The following is a 21,759-nucleotide window of genomic DNA, read 5'->3' on the forward strand; positions in this document are numbered from 1 at the left end:
CCTCCCAGCATGGCTTGCCCTGCCCTGCCTGAGCCCCAGCACGAACAGCACTCTGGTCTGGGGGGCAGGTGAGGCCAGAGCCTGTGCGCCGGAAAAGCTGCTTTTTAAAAGGTGTCGTTTTTTCCCTTTTGATGTGGGGCTGCTCTCCCGACTTGCAGACAAGAAGGGAAAACCATACGTTGGAAGCCGGCCACCTGTCCCGCCAGGACGGGTGTTGGCAGGTCTGCTGTGGGCTGCCCGCTCCTGCCCAGTGGCGCTGCTCTGCTTCCTGGTGGATGCAGGGGGGAGAGGGAGCAAAATCCAGGAGAGCGAGCAGGCAGGGCCCTGGAAAGAGTGGCTTCCGCTCGCCTGCATGAGGGCCCAGGGGCAATCCAGGGGGGCCCCGCGTGTGCCCAGCCCACTGCAGGCCAGGCCGGATCCAGGTGGCTCGTGGGCTGAGGGGGCATCTCGGGCTCTGAGCCAGAAGCCTTACCCGCTTGGGGTTCGGAGAGAGATCTAGAATGAGGGAGAGAGCCGTCCTGAGCGGGGTCCCCGAGTGCCCGGTGCCGGCCGGTTTCCTGGGGGTCACTGGCCCCCCAGGCAGCTCTCTTCCTTCTCCCGTGCTTTCCCCGCACCACCGCCCTGGCCTGGACCGGAGTCTGCCCCCGCCTTGGTCTTCTGACCGACATTTGGCCCGGGGGCCGGCACCCCAAATGTCCCCCTGCCGTCAGCCCTTCCTCACGGCCGGCTCGCCAGGGGACACGAAGCCGTGAGTCTCAGCTGACAGTTACATGTGCGGGATGAGCAGCGCGGGCAGCCTGCCTGAGGGGCCCTGGCAGGGCGGGCTCTGGGAGCAGACCAAGTGTGGAGCTGTGGGCGCCCAGCCCAGGGGGCTGTGCTGGGCCCAAGCCGGGGAACCCGGCTGCCCCGGGGCCTGCAGCTCAGCAGCACGGGGGCACCTGCCTTTTCTGTCCTCTGGTCTCCTGGTTTCACCCTGGCGTGGATCGCACGCTGGGGCCTTTGTGCAAAAACTTAGTCTGAAAGAGTTTCAGATTTATAGCAAAGTTATCCAAACAAGAATACAAAGAATTGTTGCGCACCCATCACACGCGTTCTCTAAGGAGTACTATTTACCATTTATATTGTCATTGTGTAATACCATCATCGAGGTATAATTCACATAGATGTTTGTTTTTCTTCCTTGTCATGAAGATAACCCTTGGTCGGGTATCTTCTGTTAAGTGTGTGTTTTTGGTTGTGCGGGGTCTTGTCGCTGCCTCTGGGCTTTCTCTGGTCGCAGCACGCGCAGGCCTCTCTGCTCGTGCTGCTTCTCACTGCCCACAGGCTCCAGGGCCCGAGGGCTTGGTAGTTGGGTGCTCAGGCTTAGTTCCCCTGCAGCTCGTGGAGGAAGCCAGGTCATCTTCCTGGACCAGGAATCGAACCTGCGTCTCCTGTGTTGGCAGGTGGATTCTCACCCACGGGACCCCCAGGGAAGTCCTCCCATATTGTTTTTATCTCTGAACAGTCCTGTAAAGTAGACAGCGTCCCGGTGTCATAAGGAGACCGCAGCCGAGCTCGCACAGCTCTTGCTGTGGATGAGTCGTCGTTGGGCGAGTAGGCGCACAGCACGGGCAGGGGTGGGGCCCTGTCTGCCTGACGCCCCGCCCACGCGCTTCAGTGCCTGCCCTGCTGCTTGTGTCTGAGGCGGTGCGTGGCCCAGGCCCTGCTGGAGGGACCTGGAGTGTGCCTGCCGCACCATCCACACGGGGTTAATTGGGGACAGAGAGGCCACAGACTTTCCGGTAGAGAATTCATGAGCCGCCAGAGGTGAGCTCTTCCCAGAGTCGTAGTTGGGAGTCGCTGCATGAAGTCTCCGCTGCCCGAGTCCCTCAGGCCTGCACGCACAGCCGCTGCCTGCTGCCCTTGGACTTGGGATCCTCTCCTGATTTTCTTGGCTTCTCTGGTTTTTTCTTAGCCTCTTGCATTTGAGCTGAATTAGGAGCTCTGATCGGAGAAGGCAATGGCAACCCACTCCAGTACTCTTGCCTGGAAAATCCCATGGACCGAGGAGCCTGGTAGGCTGCAGTCCATGGGGTCGTGAAGAGTTGGACACGACTGAGCGACTTCACTTTTACTCTTCACTTTCATGCATTGGAGAAGGAAATGGCAACCCACTCCAGTGTTCTTGCCTGGAGAATCCCAGGGACGGGGGAGCCTGGTGGGCTGCCATCTATGGGGTCGCACAGAATTGGACACGACTGAAGCAACTTAGCAGCAGCAGCAGGAGCTCTGATTCATTATTGCTGCAGACCTGCAGAGGAGGCTGAGTTCCAACCTCATTGTCGCAGCCGGTGCTCTGAAAGACCCATAGACCCCAGGGGTGTGCAGGCACTGGAGCATCCCGGAGAGGAGGAGAGCCCTGTCTGCTCTCAGTGGGAGGAGTCTGGACAGTTGTTGCTGTGGGTTTTTTTTTTTTCCCCTCTTCTTTTTCATCTGTAAAGTAGCCATCCCAAAAGATAGGAATATCAGACTGTAACGATGACTCAATAGTAATGAGCCCCAATGAGTGTCTGTTACATGTCACACACGTTAGCGGATCCTTCCTCTGAAAGTGATGTGAAGCCTGGAGACGTTGAGCCAGCTTGGCAGAGGCTGCAGAGCTAGCGTCGGGGGCAGCTCAGGCTCAGAGTCAGCTCAGGACTCCTTGCTCTGTGCTCCTTCTGTGACCCGCCCCCCGGCCCCAGAGGGTGCAGCGCCCTCTCCCCTGCCCAGCAGACGCACAGGACACAGCCTCGAACCACCCATGGCGCCCCCATAGGGAGGGCCTGTAAACCCAGATGGACGTCCAGACGACTCTGGGCCACGCGCCCCCCCGGGACCTGGGGTGGTGATCTGCAATTTGACGGGCTTAACGTTTAATAGGATGTGGGCCTGTTTGCTGCAGGTATTTTGAAGGTGGTGTCTCATCTGTCTACCTCTGGGATCTGGATCATGGTTTTGCTGGAGTGATCCTCATAAAGAAGGCTGGAGATGGATCAAAGAAGATCAAAGGCTGTTGGGACTCCATCCACGTGGTGGAGGTGCAGGTATGGCTCCCCGCAGCTGGCCCTGGGGTGCTGCTCGATGAGGCGATGTTGTGATGTGTAAAACCCTGCTGCTTCCTGTGAGTGCCCATAGCCATGTGGACAGAGATAAGTCGGGAATGCAGTCGTCACTGATAAAAAAGATCCCCAGAGGATTGGGGTACACATGATTGCAGATTCACCCCTAAATTTAAAAACCGTTTGGGATTTTTACAAGGTCACGTCATGGTGAGGTCTTAGGAAGGGAATGCTCGAATGACCTGAATTCAGGGGCCCCTTGGGGCTCAGCTCAGGGTTACAAGCAAGGTTCTGATCTCTGTCTCGTCCTGCAGGAGAAGTCCAGTGGTCGCACCGCCCATTACAAGCTGACCTCCACGGTGATGCTGTGGCTGCAAACCAACAAATCCGGCTCTGGCACCATGAACCTCGGAGGCAGCCTTACCAGACAGGTAGAGCGAGTGGGCAGTGCCCAGGCCAGCCCCAGCACTGGCCGTGTGTGGAGATGCGTGGGCAGCTGCCCCCACAGGGTCCAGGGGTGGCCTTGTGACTAGTGGGGTGCCCCGCAGGCCTGTGGGTGATTGCTGAGACTCAGTCATGGGAGACTTTTCCCTTGGGTCAAGGTGCTTACAGTAAGGTGCTCCTGTATGTTTGGGATGTGCTGCTGGTTACATTTTCGAGTGGATTCATCTGTTAATCGTGAGTCCTGCTCGCAGGTGGCCGAAGTAAAACTAACCAGCGTAAGCAAAAACGGACACAAGCCAGCTCACACACTTGCAAAGCCCCGTCGCCGTCAAGCCCAGCGGGGTCTCAGACGCACGTGATGTGGGCGGGACCCTGGACCTCTGCGTGGGGGCGCCTGGCGACCTCTGGCCATCCTGAGGGAGAGCGTCTCCCTGCTGCCTCGGGCTGATTGTCCAGAACAGAATCACTTCCGGGGGCCAGGGTCACGTGACTACCTGTGGGTCGAGTTAGACGAACAGGGGGTGTCAGTTTCCTGAAGTGAAATCGGGCAGCTTTTCTTAGTTTGGGGGGGTGGTCGATGTGGGCAGCGTGAGCAGTGATGGCAGCCAGGGGGTCTGAGCACCAGGCCGCTGGGGGTTGGCCATCAGGGTCCCCAGAAGGAGAGAACTGGCTGAGCTGGAAGCTGCAGGGCTTCAGAAGGAGGAGAGCCTGCTTCAGTCTCCGAGCCAGTTACCAGCCTCCCCCGGCAGCTGCCTGGTGGTCACGTCTGCTCTCTGCTCCACTCCCGGCCCCCCCACCCCCAGCAGCGCCCCAGGGACATGGGGTCACAAGGGAATGACAGTCACCAGCATCCTCCACTCTGCACCCAACCAGGGCACTCTCCAAACCCCAGAGTATCCGTTCATCTCATACAGAAAAAAAAAAAACGAGTGTCTGGCTAAAGCTGTCCACAGCCTGCGTGAGGCACAGTGTCTGCACGTTGGAGGAGTTCAGAGGGCATCTCCCAACCCGACGGGATGCCCCGTGCTGCCCTCCTTCACGTCAGCCTCCGCAGGAAGTGGCATCAGGAGAGAACCTGCTCTCCAGGGTGGGTCCCCTGCCACTTGGCGGGCGCCCCGCAGGTGTGCGGTTGGCTGGGTTGGCACCCCGCCCCCTCCTCTTTCCTGTGAACTATTGACAGTCCAGGGATTTCCTGTTCTGTTTCTGTGTGGTTGATCTTTCTTAAAACGAGGTTTTCCCTGTGGACCCGCGTTTTGGGCTCTGTCCCTTCTGCCCGTGACAGATACGTTGAGTCTCGGTTTCCATCATCCCTGGGTTCGTTGTTCCTTCTGGCTTTGTTCCCGCACATTAACTCAGACGAATGAGTCTTTGTAGTCATTCACAGCCAAGTTCAGAGCTCTCCGGCATGGCTGTCAGAGACTTCCGTAGAGGAAGTTGTAGGGCGCTGGTCTTCAGGGTGAGCTGGTTCAGTTCTCATTCACCACCTAAGCAGACTTCACATTTCCAAATAGATGCTGTTTGAGGTACCTGTGGCTGAATGCTGCCTGCCGTTTCCCAGCCAGCTCCCTGCTGTGCTGGGACCAGGTGGCTCCAGGCTCGGCCTCACCCTCGTCCTCAGGACTCAGCGCATCTCTGCACCTCGGCCTCCTTTGATGTGGCGAGAAGCCTTGCTTTGCTGTTTCCTGTCACTGTGGTCCTGCAAGCCTGACGGGGCAGGCAGGCTCACCAAGAGGCTCGTCCTCTGCAGCTCGGTGGCACCTTCCTGCCCACAGCCTGGTGCAGGAGGGCCCTGCATCAGCACCGCACACCGCAGAGCTGCTCACAGATCCAGAGAGCGAGGGCCCCACCCTGACCTACCAAATTGAGACCCCAATTTCATAAAAGTCTCCAAGTAATTTACGTGCCCATTAACATTTGACAGACGCTACTCTCCTGGGCGGGGGTGGGGGTAACGCCCCATGCCACCAACAGCAGTTTTGCGACCCCAGCAAGGGCGTCCTGCGCGTCACTCTACCTGGAGACAGTGTCAGGCTGCGTGTTCAGGGCTCAGTCCCAAACGGCTGCCTGCCCGCCTCCCCTGAGACACACCTTCAGACTCCAGGCGAGTCCAGGTTGTCACTGCGCGTCTGACCTACTGGCTACACATCAGAGGTTCCCACGACCCCTTCCTTGGGGTCCATTAATTTACTAGAGCTGCTCGCCGAACCCAGAGAAACCCATTTACTCATTAGCCTGCAGGTTTATTGCAACGGACATTTAAACATCACAGATCAACAGCCAGATGAAGAGATCCGCAGGGTGAGGTCTCAAACAAGGCCTGCTGTCCTGTGGAGTTTTGGGGCCCTGCACAGTGGCACCTGGAAGCCGGTTGGCTTCTCAACCTGGAAGCTCTCTGATTCCCATTTTTTGTGAGGTTTCACGGAGACTTCCTTGGGCTTCCCTGGTGGCTCAGACGGTAAAGAATCTGCCTGCAATGCGGGAGACCAGGGTTTGATCCCTGGGTCGGGAAGATCCTAGAGAAGGGAATGACAATACATGCCAGTACTCTTCCCAGGAGACTTCCACGGACAGAGGAGCCTGAGGGCTACAGTTCATGGGGTCACAAAGAGTCCGATACGACTGAGCAGCTAACACATGGAGACTTCCTGACAAAGGCGTGATTGATTAACTCACGGGTGATTGATTCGACCTCCAGCCCTTCTTCCCCCACCTCCTGGAAACCAGGAATTTGTGATTGGTGCTCCTGGCAGCCAGGCCCCATCCTGAAGTGGTTTCCAGAACTCACCTCGTTCACATGAACCCAGCCGTGGTGGAAAGAGCTTGTTGTGAGTGACAGGGCACTTGTTTCCCCTTTATGGCCCTGAAGCGATTGATGTCAGGAAGCGCAGATGAGACCGAATATCGTAAAAGATGCTGCTGTTGCTGCTCACTCTCAGGAAACTCCTAGGGTCTCGGGATCTGTGAGCCAGGAGCCGTGGATGAAGACCAGAGGCACAACGAGGGATGGGTGTGGGTCATCCAAATGACAAGCGCGTGTTCCTTACGAGCCACAGTTTCACAGCTGCTGTGTACCCTTGCCTTGCCGTCTTTGGCTCAGGTTATCATGAGCAGCTCGTCTCCAAGATCCCCTTCCAAGCATGTGTCAGGTGAACTGGGAGAGCTCAGACCACGAGGTACCCCCTCTCCTAGAGCAGCCTTCACTTCCTACTTCATGTGCTACGTTAAGTTTCTAAGCAAGTTCAAGACCCTTGCTTAAGAGTCCACTCTTAGGGCTCGTCACAGGCTGTCCTTTGGGGAGGCCTTTGCCCCGGCCGGCGCGGGCCGGTGGTGCCTCTGTGTACCAGGAGGGGACCCGCAGGCCTCCGGGAAGCTGGGCTGGCAGCCCTGCAGCAGCCCTGAGGACGTCCGTTCCCGTCTTCAGCCTGAACTCCATGAGGATCCCTTTTAATATCAAGAGTTTTTTTTCAGTAAGATAATTGTACTTTTAATAGCCATTGATTGTTTTATAACGTGGCGGAAATTATCATTTGGGAGCTTGGTTATTTTTGGGGGGCTTCATTGCTGCACACGGGCTTTTCCAGCTGCGGCGAGCTGGGGCGGCTGCTCTTGGGGTGCACGGGCGTCCCGTGCGCCAGCCCCTCTCGCTGTGGCACGTGTCCTAGGCACTCGGGCTCCAGTCGTCGTGGCCCACGGCTTAGTAGCTCAGAGCACATGGAGTCTTCCCGGACCAGGGATAGGGCCTGAGCACCCGACACGGCTGCGACCAGGGAAGTCCCGTAGTGACTCTTGTTTTAGTTTATTGAGTATATTTTACATCAGAGGATGATCACCAACAACACTGCAACGGTTTCTTCCGTGTGTTTCTGTGTTAGTTGCTCAGTCGTGTCCAACTCTTTACAACCCCTTGAACTGTAGCCCTCCAGGCTCCTCTGTCCATGGGGTTCTCCAGGCAAGAATACTAGAGTAGGTTGCCGTTTCCTTTTCCGGGTTTCTTCCATACCTCACCACGAATCAGCCGTAGGTGTACATAACGTCCCGTCACTCTTGACCTCCAGTTCAGTTCAGTCGCTCAGTCGTGTCTGATTCCCTGCGACCCCATGGACTGCAGCACGCCAGGCCTCCCTGTCCATCACCAACTCCCAGAGCTTACTCAAACCCATGTCCATTGAGTCGGTGATGCCGTCCAGCCATCTCATCCTCTGCCGTCCCCTTCTCCTCCCGCCCTCAGTCTTTCCCAGCGTCAGGGTCTTCTCCAATGAGTCAGCTCTCCACCTTGGTAACTCTTAACTGCATTTGTGTCGCAGTCACAGAAGCGTCTCCAGGCTCTTGAACAGAAGTAGTGCAAGGCATGTCCCTGCACTGAGGGTTGGAGCCTCAGACTCTCCACGTAGAACCTGTCTGGAGCCACAGGGGGTCTCAGGGGTCCCCTTCTCTGGCCTCGGGGCAGGGCTGTCTCCAAACCCTCCCAGAACCAAGGCGAGTGCTTGCTGGGCAGAGCCCATCCTTCCACAAGGAAATAGGCCCTTGCTTCCAGGAGGCACTGATGAGGCGGGGCAGTGGAACCCCCAGGCGGCTGGCTCCCCCGCCCCGCCACCCGAGGAGTGCTGGAAAATCCTAAATCCGTATCCGGAGACAGCTTCCTGCATCACTTACCGCTCTGAACTGTTTATAATTCCACCCAGTTTACAGTGACCTGGACAAATATTTAATCCCCAGCCTTCCTAATAGTTTAAATCAGAGCTGTCAGCCCACGGCCAGGGCCTGGTTCCGGCTTGCCGTGCACGGCGCCTGCTGCCAAGCCAAACGCCGGCCCGATGAGAGGCTGTCCTCAGTGCGCCGGCCTGGGCCGCGGGCCTGTGTGGGCTGCCTTGCGCTCTCGGCTCTAATGAGGAGACTCAGGCTTCTGTCATCCTTGCGGCCAGTCACATAACTCATCCGAGGCACGGTAAAGCCGGGGCTGGTTTCCAATGTAAGTAACTGCAGGAGGCGGGCCCGGGAAGCCACGAGGGTGACAGGTCTAAGTTAATGATGCGCAGCTTCTGCTCAAACGGGGAAATGAGGGCTGCGGGTTTCGCTGTTTGTCCCAGGTGGACCTTGGGGAAAACTCCTTTGCTTCTCTTGGATGGGAGGCCAGGGTGTTCCAGGAAAGCTGCGCGGATCAGTGATAGGGTGGACACGTGGGGTGGTGCGGGCTGTCTCCACAGGTCGGGTTGTGAACAGCATAGCGTCACTTAGCAGGTGAGGAAACTGGGGTTCCGGCTCTTCAGTGGTTTGCCCCGTGGTGACTTATCGAAGCGGCAGGCAGAGCTGGGATGTGGACCCAGATCTGTCCCTTAGGAGAATGAAAAAAGGCTGCGTTCCGCCACACTGCATTTTTTGGTCTTAATCTGTCCCCTGTGCCTGGCATTCGTGAGATGCCCGATAAGCACTTCCACAGATGTGAGCAGTCGGCTCAGTGTAGACAGGACGCTGCCCCGTGGGCGCCCGGGGACTCTACGTGGGCAGTGGCCGTGGGCGAGTGGGCCACACCTGCGGAGGCCCGTGGAGGGGCCAGGCCTCCCTGCGCCGTGCTCAGCCGTGCTGCCCTTTGGGTGTCTCTTGTAGGAACCAGGTTGACCACAGGAGACGCCTTCCCCGCTGGAAGCAGTGAGGAGGGTTTTAAGATTTTTAAGTAGTCGACTGATCAGATGTGTGTCTTCAAAAGGTGGCTCTGTGTGTGGAGTGGAGGCCGGGTTGGCAGGAGGGGGCCGTTGAACCCGCCCAGGAGAGGGGTGGCCAGGACCCAGTGGGGCAGCCCCAGGGGCCGGGCATCTGGCCTGTGGCCAGCGGGTCAGTGAAGGGGCCTCAGGCAGGAAATACAAGGAAGGGCAGAGGCAGGAGGAGAGGTGGGGTGGGTTAGAGAATCTCGGGGTGACACCCAAGGTGTGTGCCCTGGGCTCAGAGGCTCTTCCCTGGCTTGAGTGCCTCCATGAGGCCGCAGCTGCTGACCCTGGGTGTGTGGAGGGAGGGCCCTGCTGCCCTGGCCACGCCACAGCCACAGCGGCCTGGGCCACCCTTCCTGGGGTGACCCCAGGCCCCCCACGTTCCCGCTTCCCTCGCCTGTCTTGATTGACTGATGGCCGGGCCAGCTCCTAGTAGTGGGTGTGCAGTCTGTAGCTGGGGCATACGGGACCTAGCTCCGAGCCCAGGCGCCTGTGCTCGGAGGTCAGAGTCTTAAGTCCCTGGTGCCTGGCCCCAGCTCGGGCTTGGCGGCATTTGCTGCCCCGCCCCGTCCCCAAGGGCCCCTTTCCCTGGCTCCTCGGGCTTTGCCTCCGTGCCCTCCTTGCTCGGTGTGGACAGCGGGAGCTCGCACTGACTATCTTTCCCCTCGGTGAGCGTGCCAGCGTGGCTGGCCCACCAGCGGTGGGAAGCTCAGACAGCGGCACCTTCCCCACCACCCGCAGCCCTGCCCGTGTGCCCGCCTCACCAAAGGGCGCCCCTTAGGGACGTGCATCCGTGGAGGACAGAGTGGACACCGTGTTTCGGCAAGGCCCTGCAGCCCTGGGGCCGTGGGAGGCAAGTGGGGGGTGGTCCTCACAGGGGCTCTCACAGCCCGACCTTGTGGGGGCGAGGGCGGATGCTGGCCCCCGGGGCCCCGCGGGAAGGCCGCCGGCCGAGCTCCAGCACGCCCGCGAGGACGCCGCGTCGCGAGGTCACTGCTGCGTCAGAGGAGCGTGGGGAAAGGCGGGACCCCGGGTCTCTGGAAGGAAACCCACGGGCCGGGCCCTGCAGATGTGCGTTTGATTTTTTTTTTTCCCAGATTCTAAGGATTTAACAACAAAGGTGGAATGTCTCGTGGGGAGGGGAGGTGAGGCCGGTCCCTCGCCCCCCGCACGGCGTCTGCATGCAGTGAGGCTCCAGCCAGTACCCCTGCCTGCGGGTTGAGGCCGGGAAACCCGCTTCGACCCTTGCTGGGCAGTCAGGCCAGGCACTGTACTCGAGCCGGGCAGAGGCTTGTGGCCTCCCCTGCAGACGCAGGGAGGCCGGGTCCGCGCCAGGCTGGGGGTGGTTCAGGGAGGGCGTTCTCCTGGGGGAGGCCCAGCTGCAGCTGCTCCCTGTTCTCTGAGGCTCCTGGGTTTGGGGTGGAGAGGCTTCACGGTGTGGACTCTGGGGGCACCCCCGTACACGTCTGGTGACCTGGGGTGGAACGGCCCCGGCTTGGTCCAAGGGGCGAGCCAGGTCTAGGCTGCCGCCCTGTGCCGTGCCCCACCAGGAAGGTCGGGCAGGAGCGGAGTGGAGATCCAAGGGAGGGCAGGGACGGAGCCGCTTGGAATGTCTGAGCTCTGCACTGTGGTCTGGCCTTGATTTTTCCGGTAAGGAGCGTGGATGAGATTGAGCAAACTGAGAAGTCTCCGGGAAGAAAACAGGTTTTGGAATCATCCAGGCCGTCGTTCCAATCCCAGCCCAGTCTCCTTCCAGCTGTGTGACCTGGACAAACCACTTCCCTTCTCTGAAGTTCAGCATTTTCACCAGCTAGCCCATAACACCCTTTTGGAAAAACTGTTAGAGCAGAAATAAAAGCTACCTTGAGGCACGGGTTCTGCCCGATAAATAAAATAGTAGCTTTTGCTGCTGGTACCATGTACCATGTAAGCTAGGCTCTATTAAATTTTTCCTGAACTGGGCAGACAGAAGCTCCGCTGAGAGGCTGTCCAACCACTATCTTCCGGCTTGCCAGTGCGCCAGGCCCTGGTCTCCAGCCCCACGCTGATCTGGAGCCGGCCTGAGGCAAGTCCCAGGAACAGTGCAGCCATGGAGCCCGGCGCCACTCTGGGCCCGGGGCGGGTGTTGGCTCATCCCGAGTACGGCAGCAGCAAGGAGATGGAGGCCTTTCTGGGCCGAGGCCTGGCCCTGGGGCTGCAGTGTGGGAGCTGCCTGCTGGGCTGGCTTCCCACAGGGCCCCGGAGAAGCGCCGCCTGGCCCTCTGCTCACGTTTTCCCTTTTGAGGAAAACAGTCTGATTTCTAAACAGGCCCACGTCCTCCGCATCCTCCGGGGTACCGGATGGGGGTGGGCAGGCTGAGCTCTGACTTCAGACTCGGCTGGAACCACCTTGTGGAACATCTGTGCGACCATAGCCCATAAAAATGTTTTCCTCTGGCAGCTGCTTTTATGAGATGTAATAATATCCGCGTTGCAAAAATAGTTCTGTTTTTGGTGGGTCAGCACTGCCAGCGAGCTGACCCTGACCAGGTGTGGAGGGAGTCGGCAGGGGGGCCGTGGAAACACATCCGTGTGCCAGGCCCCTGCCCCCCTTCCAGCCCACCCTCTTCCTTCCCTCCCCTGGGGCCCTGCTGGGCCTTTGCCTTGGGGTCAGATTTCTGGCCTCGAACTTCGCACGCAGCCCCTTGGGTCCTCCCGGGGAGTCAGTCTGCTCCCAAAGAAGGCTCACGCCCCTGCCCAGGCCTCTCTGACCTCTGAGAGCCTGGCAGTGCCAGACTCTCCCTTTGTTGAAAGACAGCTCTGATTCTGAAGCAGAGATGATGCCCAAGCTGCCCGACACCCGATGGGGCTTCGCTAACCCCATGGCCCTGAGCCCTTTGCCTCTGGTCCTGGCCTCAGCTTTGGGTGATTGGTGCTCATTTAAGGTGGGATTCTGGTTGAGCTCACCGCCTCCGTGCTTCCCTGGGTGTGCCAGGGATCCACCATCCATGTGGAGCTGGGGAAGAGGGGAAGCTGATTTGTGGGAGGACGTAATCCACTTGGGTCAGAGCCGCAGGCCTCTGCTTGCCCAGAAGAGCAGCCCTGAGCAGCCATCAGGCCAGGCACAGGAGCCTCCTCTCCGGGGGAGGAGAGAACCCTGGTGCCAGCATGTTGGTGTCCAGATTACCTTTCAGGATTGGGTGGGCAGCCTCCGTCCTTCTCTGTGGCAGGTGGGGTTCCCAGCCCGTTCAGCACGCGTGCGCTCCAGCCGTCAGGGCTGAACGCGTCTCACAGATGCTGCAGCTCTGCCCGGTGGGGGCGCTTCTCATGCTGAAATGATGAAGTTCACAAGCTTGCGCATCCCGTTTTGTGGGGACCCCTGAATCTCTGAAGATCGAGTCTCCCCGGAACCCTTGGCTAGAGTGCCTGGGGGGCTCAGGCCCCAGGGTCGGGGCGGAGCAGCAGGTCCTGCTGGCATCTTGCCCCCTCTCCAGCTCGGCCAGCCCTCCGCAGAGTGGTCTACCCAGAGCCAGGCGTCTTCCCTTTCAGAGACTTGGTGTCCTGGCTTTGGAAGGCGAGGACTTGGGTTCCAGACCTTCACTCCACTCTGGTTCCCCCCCTTCCCTGGCTTGTAGCATCATGCCACAGGGCCGCCCGTTCCTCTGGGGACCCCTCCGGGGACCCGGGGCTCCTGGCTGTGTGCGCGGGCACTGTGACAGCTCCGCCATCGCTGGAGTGCCCCGCCAGGCAGCAGGTTTCAGAGCGCGGCCACGGCCTCCCGCGTCCTTCTCCTTCCGGCCTGAGACGCCCACGTGCTTTCCCATTTCTTGGGCTCGGGGCATGCAGACCTTTGACGCAGAAGAGCGTGTCCATGGCTCTACTGAACCCAGCCGTGCCGATGGAGACGGGCCGAGAGGGGGCCCTGCAGCTCCATCAGGGAAGGGGCTGGGCACACGGCCCCTGACCTGGGCACCAGGAGCAGCTTCATTTTGACCCTGAAAGGCACACGAACACTGTCCTAGCAGGCACCTCGCATTCCTGTCAAGCGAAATCACCCAAACCCACAAGTCTCTCTGCTGGACCTGTTCCCCACGTTGTTGGTGGTGAGATTAATGTCTAAGCCAAAGTACGTGGTCTGCGTTTGCCCGGCTGCACGCAGTCACGCTGGAGCAGAAGTCCAGCAGGGCTGTCGTCTGGACAGGCTCTGTGACGTCTGCCTGCCTGTTTCCTCGGGTGCATGGTGGTCCTGAGGAGGGGCAGGCAGACCGAGGCCCGAAGCTCTGTGCTCCGCCGCCAACCCGTGCCTCTCTCCGGGAGTGACCCGTCCATCACCTGCACCCTTGACTCCAGTGGCGTCGCCCCACAAACCCTGTGCGCCTTCCCTTAGGTCCTGCACAAACAGACGGACCCAGGGCCCGGCAGGGACTCCTGCGGGCGGCCCCGGGGAACTGGCGGGCCGTGGTCCAGCCAGGGCCGCGGCATCCTAGGTGGGAAGCTGCCGCAGGGACGCGCTCTCGAGGAGCCCGCGTTCCTCAGCCCAGCGTCCCCGTCACCACCGGAAACCACAGACTCATGGCAGGTCGTGTCCACAGCCAGCCCGCACTGGCTCCTAGAGCATCTGATTTGAAAACGCGCCGGCAGATGGCTTTTTTTTACCGGTCCCGTCAAAAGCTGTGGCTTGGATCAGCGTCAGGCCAGTGTTTTAACTTCCAACTCCAGTCTGCCTTCTGTCACGGAAGTGGGGTCAGCCTCCACCCTCTGCAGAGTTCTGGTACCTCTGAAGCGTGCTCTAGCTTTTCAGGGAGGTCTGTGTCATGGAGTCGGATTTGTCTGACACTGAAGCCTAATCATTTTAAATGATTTGTTTCTCTCCTATCACCACCTGCTTCCAGCTCTGTCTCCCTCTTATCTGGGTCTCTTGTACCTTTCCCAGTCCAAAAATCACCCTAAAATTCATTGGTAAGAGAGGTGAGGCGACGGAGGCCTTTAGCCTCTGAACGGACCGCCGTCCACTGCAGGTCTGCCCTGCCCTGTTCTTCCGGCTCTGAAGGTAGTTAGCCGTCCACCTTCGCTCTGCTCTTTTACTGATCTGAATTCATCCTGCGCTCTTGCCTTCCTGATCCGGCTCCTGTCTCCTCGTCCGTTTTTCGGTCGCTTCCAGAGTGTGTTTCCGCAGCAGCAGTGACTGCGGTCGGGCGCCAGTCGGGTTGGACGGCATCTTGCGCTCAGTGATCCGCTCGGGGCCTGTGACTGTCACAGGCGCATCCGCCCTGAAGGGATGTGTGATCGTGGAGAGAATAAGCCCTAAACGTGGGGAGGAGTTGCGGGGAGAGCCATGGTGCCGTGTCGTGACTCAGCGTGCACATCAGGGGCCTCATTGCCTTCTCCTCCTTCCTGTCAGCCCTCAGAGGGCTCACCCCTGGGCAGAACCAACTCGATGGGCACCCCTCCTCATCGTCCCTGCAGAACGCCCATCGTCCCTGCAGAAGGGCCGTCTATATTATTAAATACTAAAGAGACACGAGTTCAAAACAGTCATTGGACAATTTGAAAACTAGCGGAGCACCTTTGAGAGAATTATTTGAGGAGAAGAAGAGGACTGAGATGAGCCACAGGAAGGCGGGAGCACAGAGCTGTGCCCCCTCGACGGGCGTGGCCCGGGGGAGGCAGGGGCTCGGCCGCCAGACGGCTAAGCGCAGGCTCTTGTGCAGCGCTTTCCTAGCTGTAGGTCGCATGTAAGAGGCCGCCTGGGTGGATGGTGCGCATCCTTTTCTGGCCACGCACTCCCCAGGAGGAGCCGCACCTTCAGCGGGAGTAGACGGAACACAGGCTGGGAAGCGGGCAGACGTTGACGCGGGCTCTGCCTTCCCCGCCTGTGTGACCTTGGGCAAGTCACCGCTTCGGCCTGAGCCTGGGGTCTCCTGTCTGACACCTGGGTTGTTGCCCACCCCCCCCCCAACCCCTCCCTCTGTAGCTGCCAGGCACAGCCGCAGCTGGCAGGCGCCTTAGAGGCTCACCTGTGACATCACGGCCCGAAGCCACACGAGTGCCCTCCCGCCATGGGCCCAGGGAGGGCTGTGCTGTGGCACCAGAGATGCCCCTGGAGACAGGCCTGTGACCCTCGTGCCGGGCTCCCCACAGCCAGGACAGCAGGTTCTGTGCACCCCGGCAGCCGCCCCCACCCAGCGCCCTGACTCAGCCGTGTTCCTGTTCCCTTGCAGATGGAGAAGGATGAGACCGTGAGTGACTGCTCTCCACACATAGCCAACATCGGGCGCCTGGTTGAGGTGAGCGGCTGCCTCCCCCAGGGCCTCCCGGGCGGCTTCCCGCCAGCTTCCAGCAGCGCGGCGCCCATTTCTGGGCCCCGCCTGGTGTCTTCCGCACCTTCTGAGCCTAGCTCAGAGCCAGAGGCCCCTCCTCTGCGGCCCCCAGAGGACTCAGTGTGGGAAGCCCTCAGCCCTGACCCCCTCCACCGAGTGCGGGTGCAGACCGGAGCCACCCCTCGGCACCGCCCCTTCCCCACACCCTCCGGAAGAAGGGGGTGCTCTGCAGAGTGTCCCCCAGCCCGCACTAACGGCAGGCCAGGCCCTGGCCGGGGGCTCCCGTGCACCCCCGTGTGGCCGCCACGGGGACTGCAGGGTGCCGGTGGGGCAGGCGCCCCTGACTGGCCACCTCCCTTCCAGGACATGGAGAATAAAATCAGAAGTACGCTGAACGAGATCTACTTCGGGAAGACAAAGGACATCGTCAATGGGCTGAGGTAACGTAACCAGGAGCGCAGGCTATGGGACCCGGAAGATGGGGGTTGTGGGTCCGAGGTCACCGCTCAGCAGCTCCGCTGCATGGGGCCTCAGTCTCCTCTGCAAACCAGGGCCGGAGTGCCCTCCTGACAGGGTCGTTAATGCAGGTTTTCGAGCTAAAGCCCCGTGCGCAGGACTTGTTCCCAGGGTAGACGTGCGTGCCAGGCTCCTCCGTGTCTTCTGGGGACCGTCCGCCTTCACGGCCGTGGCGCCCTTCCTCCTGCAGCCACCTCTCGGTCCCGTGGGCCGAGTCCTGCCTGAAGATTCTCCGTGTACCTGCCGGTCCTGGGGCCTGAGGACCCCCGGGTCTGACCCTAAGATGCAGCGGGGAGCATGGCCCCCAGTTGGCCAGGTTTTGGGCAGCAGAGCATCCCCCAGAGAGAGCCCCGGCCCACTGCTTTCTGCAGAGGGCCCCACCCCTGGTCCCCCACGCCTTGTTCCTTCGGTTCTTCAGCGAAGGCCAAGGGAGGTGCAGGGGCTCCCCAAGTCCTCCCGGTCACGGAGGGTGGTGGAGGCCGCGGGGGAGAGAGCCCCGGCCTTGGAGTCCCAGCCTGGGGTCTCAGGCAGCCTCTGCCACCCCAAGCTCCGTGGTCTTTGAGCAGGGACTCCTCTCGGGGGCGTCTCGCCTGTCCAGGAGCTGGGGTGGGGGGCCCGAGGCAGGGAGGATGGGGTCTGAGTCTCATCGCCATCCCACCAGTTCAGGGGCTCGCACTCCGCCCATGGCCCCCGGCCCTGCAGGCCCCCTGTGGACAGACCCCTCTAGGCCGGGCAGGGGCAGGAAGCAGCCTGGGGCGGCCCTGGTTTAAGTCTGCCCAGAGAAGACGGTTTAGTCTCTCTCTCAAACAGCTGTCAGAGTGGCGCCCACTCTGGACTCGCCTTTCTGATCCCCCATCTGTGGGGAGCCTAGTCCAACCCCTGGGCTTTACTCCCCGGCTTACCCCACGCAGCGCTGCTCTCCTTCGGCTGTTGAGCCTGGGGCCTGGGGAGTCCTCTCTGCTCAGAGCTTCCCAGCCTGGGGCTCCTGCATCATCAGACGCACCAGACACGCCTGTCGGCCTGCACCATCCCAGGCGATGGCTGGAAAACCAGGGGGAGCCGCAGAGAGCCTGCGGGCGGTGGGCGGGCCCCCGAGAACTACAGCTGCCCTCCCCCGAGCCCCACGGCCCCCGCTTCCTCCACGCTGGGCCCCTCCACGGCCCTCACTCTGCGTGCTCTCTGTAGATCTGTTGACGTTATCCCTGACAACCCCAAGTTCCTGCAGTTGCAGAGGGAGCTTTCCCAAGTGCTGACGCAGCGCCAGATCCACATCCAGCCCGATAACTAAGCTGCTCCAGGTACCCTGCCTGAGAGGCCTGAGCGCCGCCCCACTAAACAGGACTCACCAGCCCGCCGAGACCCCACCGGCCCCTTAAACACCACTAACCTGTGTCCGCCCGGCCGGGAGCCGCCCCGTAACTGCCGACTTCGCCCTGCGTAACGCCGGCCCGGGTCACGCGTGCTGTGTGTGCTTGGCACTCTGGGCAGGGCCGCGTGTGGGGCAGGCCGGCAGGCCAGGGTTGCGGTCACCCACGCCGCTCCCAGGGGCTGCCCGCTTGGCCGGAGGCTGAGGCGGCCTCTCCGTCTGCTCTGTGTGCAGCCGGAGCTTTGCCACCTTTCCACCAAGGACCCCAGAAGCTCAAGAAGATCCCTTTTCGGTGGGCAGTTGCCTGGAGTCAGCTGATCTGAGGTGTACTGCCCTGAGTCTAAGAGTCGAACACGGAGCTGGGTCTCTTAAGAGCCCTCTGTCGGTCGTTCAGTCGTGTCCGACTCTGCGACCCCGTGGATTGTAGCCTGTCAGGCTCCTCTGTCCATGGAATTCTCCAGGCAAGACTACTGGAGTGGGTAAAGATTCCCTCCTCCGGGGGTCTTGCCGACCCAGGGATGGAACCCGGCTGTCCCACATTGCAGGCAGGTTTTTAATGTCTGAGCCACCAGGGAAGCCCAGAGCGGGGCTGTAATGTCTGAGCCAGGCCTGGTGCCCCCAGACCAGGTGCCCCTGGAGCTGCCAGGACCCGCATCGCCCTCCGGCCCCGGTGAGCTGCAGCCATCCTCCTAAATGCCTCATGCTCAACAGAGGGGGATGTCTTGCTTGTGGACAACAGCCGAGAGCCACGACTTGAGCGTGTGATGAATATAGATGCACAGAAGCGGGGAGCTCCCGGAGAGGAGGCGGGAAACTGGGCTTCATATCAGGCATCTGGAGACCGAGCTGGGCAGGGCTGCAGAGCTCGGGATTAGGGGCTTCCTCCCAGGCCTGGGAGCTGGACACAGGGCCCCAACCCAAAAGAGGCTCAGGGGGCTGCTCTGCTGTGGCTGCAACCATCTGGTCTGGGTGCGCGCCGGCATCGGGCCTGGGGCGTCTCCCTGCCTTTAAAAGCGCTCCATACAGTACAGTTCCCCCCAGCCCCTCCGCTTCTAGGGTGGGTCTAGAATCTTCTGGACCCCTCCCCTCAGCCAGGTCCTGTTGGGACATAGGACGCCTGTGCCCCCATCCCCTGCTGCCCAGCCTGGCACCTTCTGTCTGGGACACACACACACCACCTCCTACAGACACTGGTTCCCGGTGGCTTGGCCGTGACCTTCCTGAGCGCCTTTCCCTGAACAAGCACTCTCCCCTCCCGCCTCCAGCTGCTCCAGCCTAACCTTCTGTCTCTTACCGGTCCTCCCTCTGGACATTTCTCCTTGTTGGGGCAGGGAGGGAGGGGCTGGGCACAGCCCAGGCCTGGCGTGCCCCTCCCAGAGGAGCCAGCACGCACTCAGGCCAGGGAGCTGTGGGAGCTGTCGCAGAGCAAGCACTTAGAAACGTGTGTTCTGCAGCATCAGCCAGAATGTCAGCATTTCTCACGGGAGGTTTTTAGTTGCACATAGACTCTCTGAGGGTCTTGTCTCTGCCACCCTCTTTACCTTCTTGAGGGCGCTTCCCATGGTGTTCCCAGGACTCAGTAGCCAGCATTCCACGTGGATGCTCCTGGTCCTGCCTCGTTGTACTTAAGCCACATTTGGCGCTGGCTGAGGGGTTATTGTCTGGTCTCTCCTTCCCATGCGGCTTCACGGCCAGTGCGTGTCAAGCTTGAGGTTCCTGTGGCTCCACGGTGGTCCTGCCAGGCAGCCTGCCGCCCTTGCTCTCCGCTGCCTCGAGACCGTTACAAAGGCTGTACGTAGTTTAATAAGCCCCTGGTTAGCCTGTACATTGGGAAACCTTGACCAGGATCGCTAAGATTGTTGCCAGGTCATTGCATTTCTCAGAGCCTCAGTTTCCTCATCTGTAAATTGGGACTAATGCTCGGACTCCTCTGTGATGCTTGTGAGAGTGAAGTGTGCTTGGGAAGCACTTACGAATGACAGATGACACAGCGCCTACAGAGCTCAGCTGTGTCTGACCTGTGTGTCGGTGCGCTCGCGTGAGCGTTTCCCCACAAATCCAGGAGTTGACCCGGAAGCCACTTGTGGTTCAGGCCGATGTGTCGTGTGCCCGGAGTCTGGTCACAGCCAGCCTGGGGCAGAGCTGGGCCGTGGCCTCCCCTGCAGGGCCCGGCCAGGTGCTGAGGGGCCAGCCTCTGGCTCTGGGCCCCTCCGCACCCCCGACCTTCCCGCACGGCTTGCAGCTCCGCTGCTGGAGGCGACGTGGGTGGAGGGGCGCCCGGCCCCCCCACCCCGGACGCGCCGCATGGCAGCTCTCAGCCCCTTTTCCTTTCCTCTTCTGCCCGTTCATGACAATTCTTCCCCACCTCCATCCCACAGGTCTGTGCAGACTTTTGCAGACAAATCAAAACAAGAAGCTCTTAAGAACGACCTGGTGGAGGCTTTGAAGAGAAAGCAGCAGTGTTAAAAGCCTCTGCTTCCCACTGACCGGAGACGCCGTGCGCTGTTAGGCTCCTTTCTTAGACACTCGTTTCCTGCTCCCTCCTCGTCCCTTCCCTCCCCGACAGGTCACATAACAACTCGTCACATAACAACTCGCATCACCACCGCAGCGCCATCTCTCCCGAGAATAAACCTGGTAAAAACCCGGTAAACACCCCTGGTCTCGGAGGCCTCCTTCCCCCACCACGTTTTGCTATCACGACTTGGTATTCCCATAGAGACCGCGTTTTCTGTCCGCCCTGGCGCCACCCCCCCTGCCATTTATAGGCATAAAAACACACTGTCTGTCTGCCTCCCTCCCCTCCCACCTTTTTGTTACATTGGTGTAAAAAATGTAAAACAAAAAAATTTTATGAAATAACTGTGGTGTGTGAAAGATAGAAGAAAAACTGGAAATCTGATTCCATGTGTGTTTGGGAGTTGCTTGGGGTTGGGGGCCGGGCGGGGGACGGGGACAGCTCTGGGAGAAAGGAGAGGTGGCCCTCGGCTCGCGGTGGGGGGCGGGGACTGCGGACCGCCCTGCTCTTCTGGCCAGGTGCTTTTCTGTCAATTTTTATGGAATGCAAAAGGAGTTTTTGTTTTATTTTGTTTTTTTGTAAAGCTTAAAAAAAATCTACATCTTATACTTGAGCTTCCATACTTAAAAAAAAAAAGAAAGAAAAAAAAAACAAAAAAAAAAATAAAAAGAAACTGGGACGCAGTTAGCCTTGTGTTCTTTCTCGCCTGCCCCACTTTCCCAGGACGTGTGACTCTCTGGCTGCCCCGCTGGAGGGTTGACCCCAAGCAGGGGCGGGGGAACACAGTGGGGTGTCGGGTGGAGGGAGTGTGGAGCCCACACAGCAAATGAGCGGGGGCGGGGGGGGGGGGTCCCTGCAGGACCCCAGCTGCTTCTCTGGACCCCTGCCTCTGCACAGACCCTGCCCTGCCTGTCCTGAAGAGCGTGATGGGGTGGGGCTCCCCGGCCGCATCCCCTTTCACTTCGGCAGACCTGGGCACAGGCATGACCTGTCCAGACCAGTCCCGGCTTCTCTGCACTGGGTCTGATGAGAAGGTTCCCAGATGGGGGCGCATCTCGAAATACAAAGCACCACTGAGATGGAGGCAGGGAGCCAGAGACCCTTGCGCGCAGCGCCTTTCAGGGACCTTCAGGTGGAGAAGAAGAGGGAGGTGGACAAGTGAAGGCGGGGCGCTGCCCGGCGGGTGGAGCCAGGACGGCCCCCAGGTGAGCGCTGCCCGGCGGGTGGAGCCAGGACGGCCCCCTGACACCTGTGAGCGGCCAAGCTGACACCCTCACAGCGCCTGGGGCAGAACGCCGGGCTCAGACAAGCCGGTTCACTGTTGGTAGGTGTTCAGTCCCGGGGTCAGGAGTGACAGTTGAAAGCCAGAAGCTGTAACTCATGATGTATGAAGAGGCCTGATCCTACTAGTCTAGAATCTTCCGTCACTGGGAGGGCCATCGCTGCTGTTTGCTGGCGCTGAGTCAAACTGGTGTGATGAGGAACCATGGGCTCAGAGACCAGATGTCCCCGGCGAGGGGCAGCCTGAAGCAAGTGGCAGGAGAGCAGTGTGAGCCCCTGGCTGAGGGCCACCCCCGACCCTGCTCGCGCAGGGTGGGCACCGTGGCAGCCGGCAGGCCCCCAGCATTCTCCAGAGGGACGCTAGGCTGGGGGAGCTGTACACGGGCTGTGGGGGGTCAAGGGCTCTCTGGGTCCCCCTGCTGCGGGTGGCTGACTCCTGGGGTTCGAGGGCAGCATCGCATGCTCCCCTCCAGGGGCACCCTAGGTGCTTGCTTGGCACTTGACGGATGATGGGAGACCGCTGAGGTGAGGGAGGGGCAGCATGAGTCTGGTC

The 21,759-nt window shown here is 60.3% G+C and overlaps 1 protein-coding gene across 4 annotated transcripts in view; it reads left to right on the forward strand.

The window, feature by feature from the left end:
• Window positions 1-20,608, forward strand: part of CAPZB (capping actin protein of muscle Z-line subunit beta) — a 139,491-nt gene extending 118,883 nt beyond the window's left edge. For 2 of the 4 annotated variants that reach the window (XM_024999269.2, XM_005203083.4), the window contains exons 5-10: window positions 2,924-3,065; window positions 3,395-3,511; window positions 15,427-15,492; window positions 15,889-15,965; window positions 17,227-17,339; window positions 19,786-19,875. In XM_024999269.2, coding sequence (XP_024855037.1) covers window positions 2,924-3,065; window positions 3,395-3,511; window positions 15,427-15,492; window positions 15,889-15,965; window positions 17,227-17,329 — 505 coding nt within the window. In that variant the 3' untranslated portion in view covers window positions 17,330-17,339; window positions 19,786-19,875. Of the gene's footprint in view, window positions 1-2,923; window positions 3,066-3,394; window positions 3,512-15,426; window positions 15,493-15,888; window positions 15,966-17,226; window positions 17,340-19,785 lie in introns of all 4 variants that reach the window. The other 2 variants (XM_024999272.2, NM_176648.4) reach the window with 2 other exon arrangements.
• The last annotated feature ends 1,151 nt before the right edge of the window (window positions 20,609-21,759 follow it).

This window comes from Bos taurus, chromosome 2 (assembly GCF_002263795.3).
Source record: "Bos taurus isolate L1 Dominette 01449 registration number 42190680 breed Hereford chromosome 2, ARS-UCD2.0, whole genome shotgun sequence".
Classification (NCBI taxonomy): Eukaryota; Metazoa; Chordata; class Mammalia; order Artiodactyla; family Bovidae; genus Bos; species Bos taurus.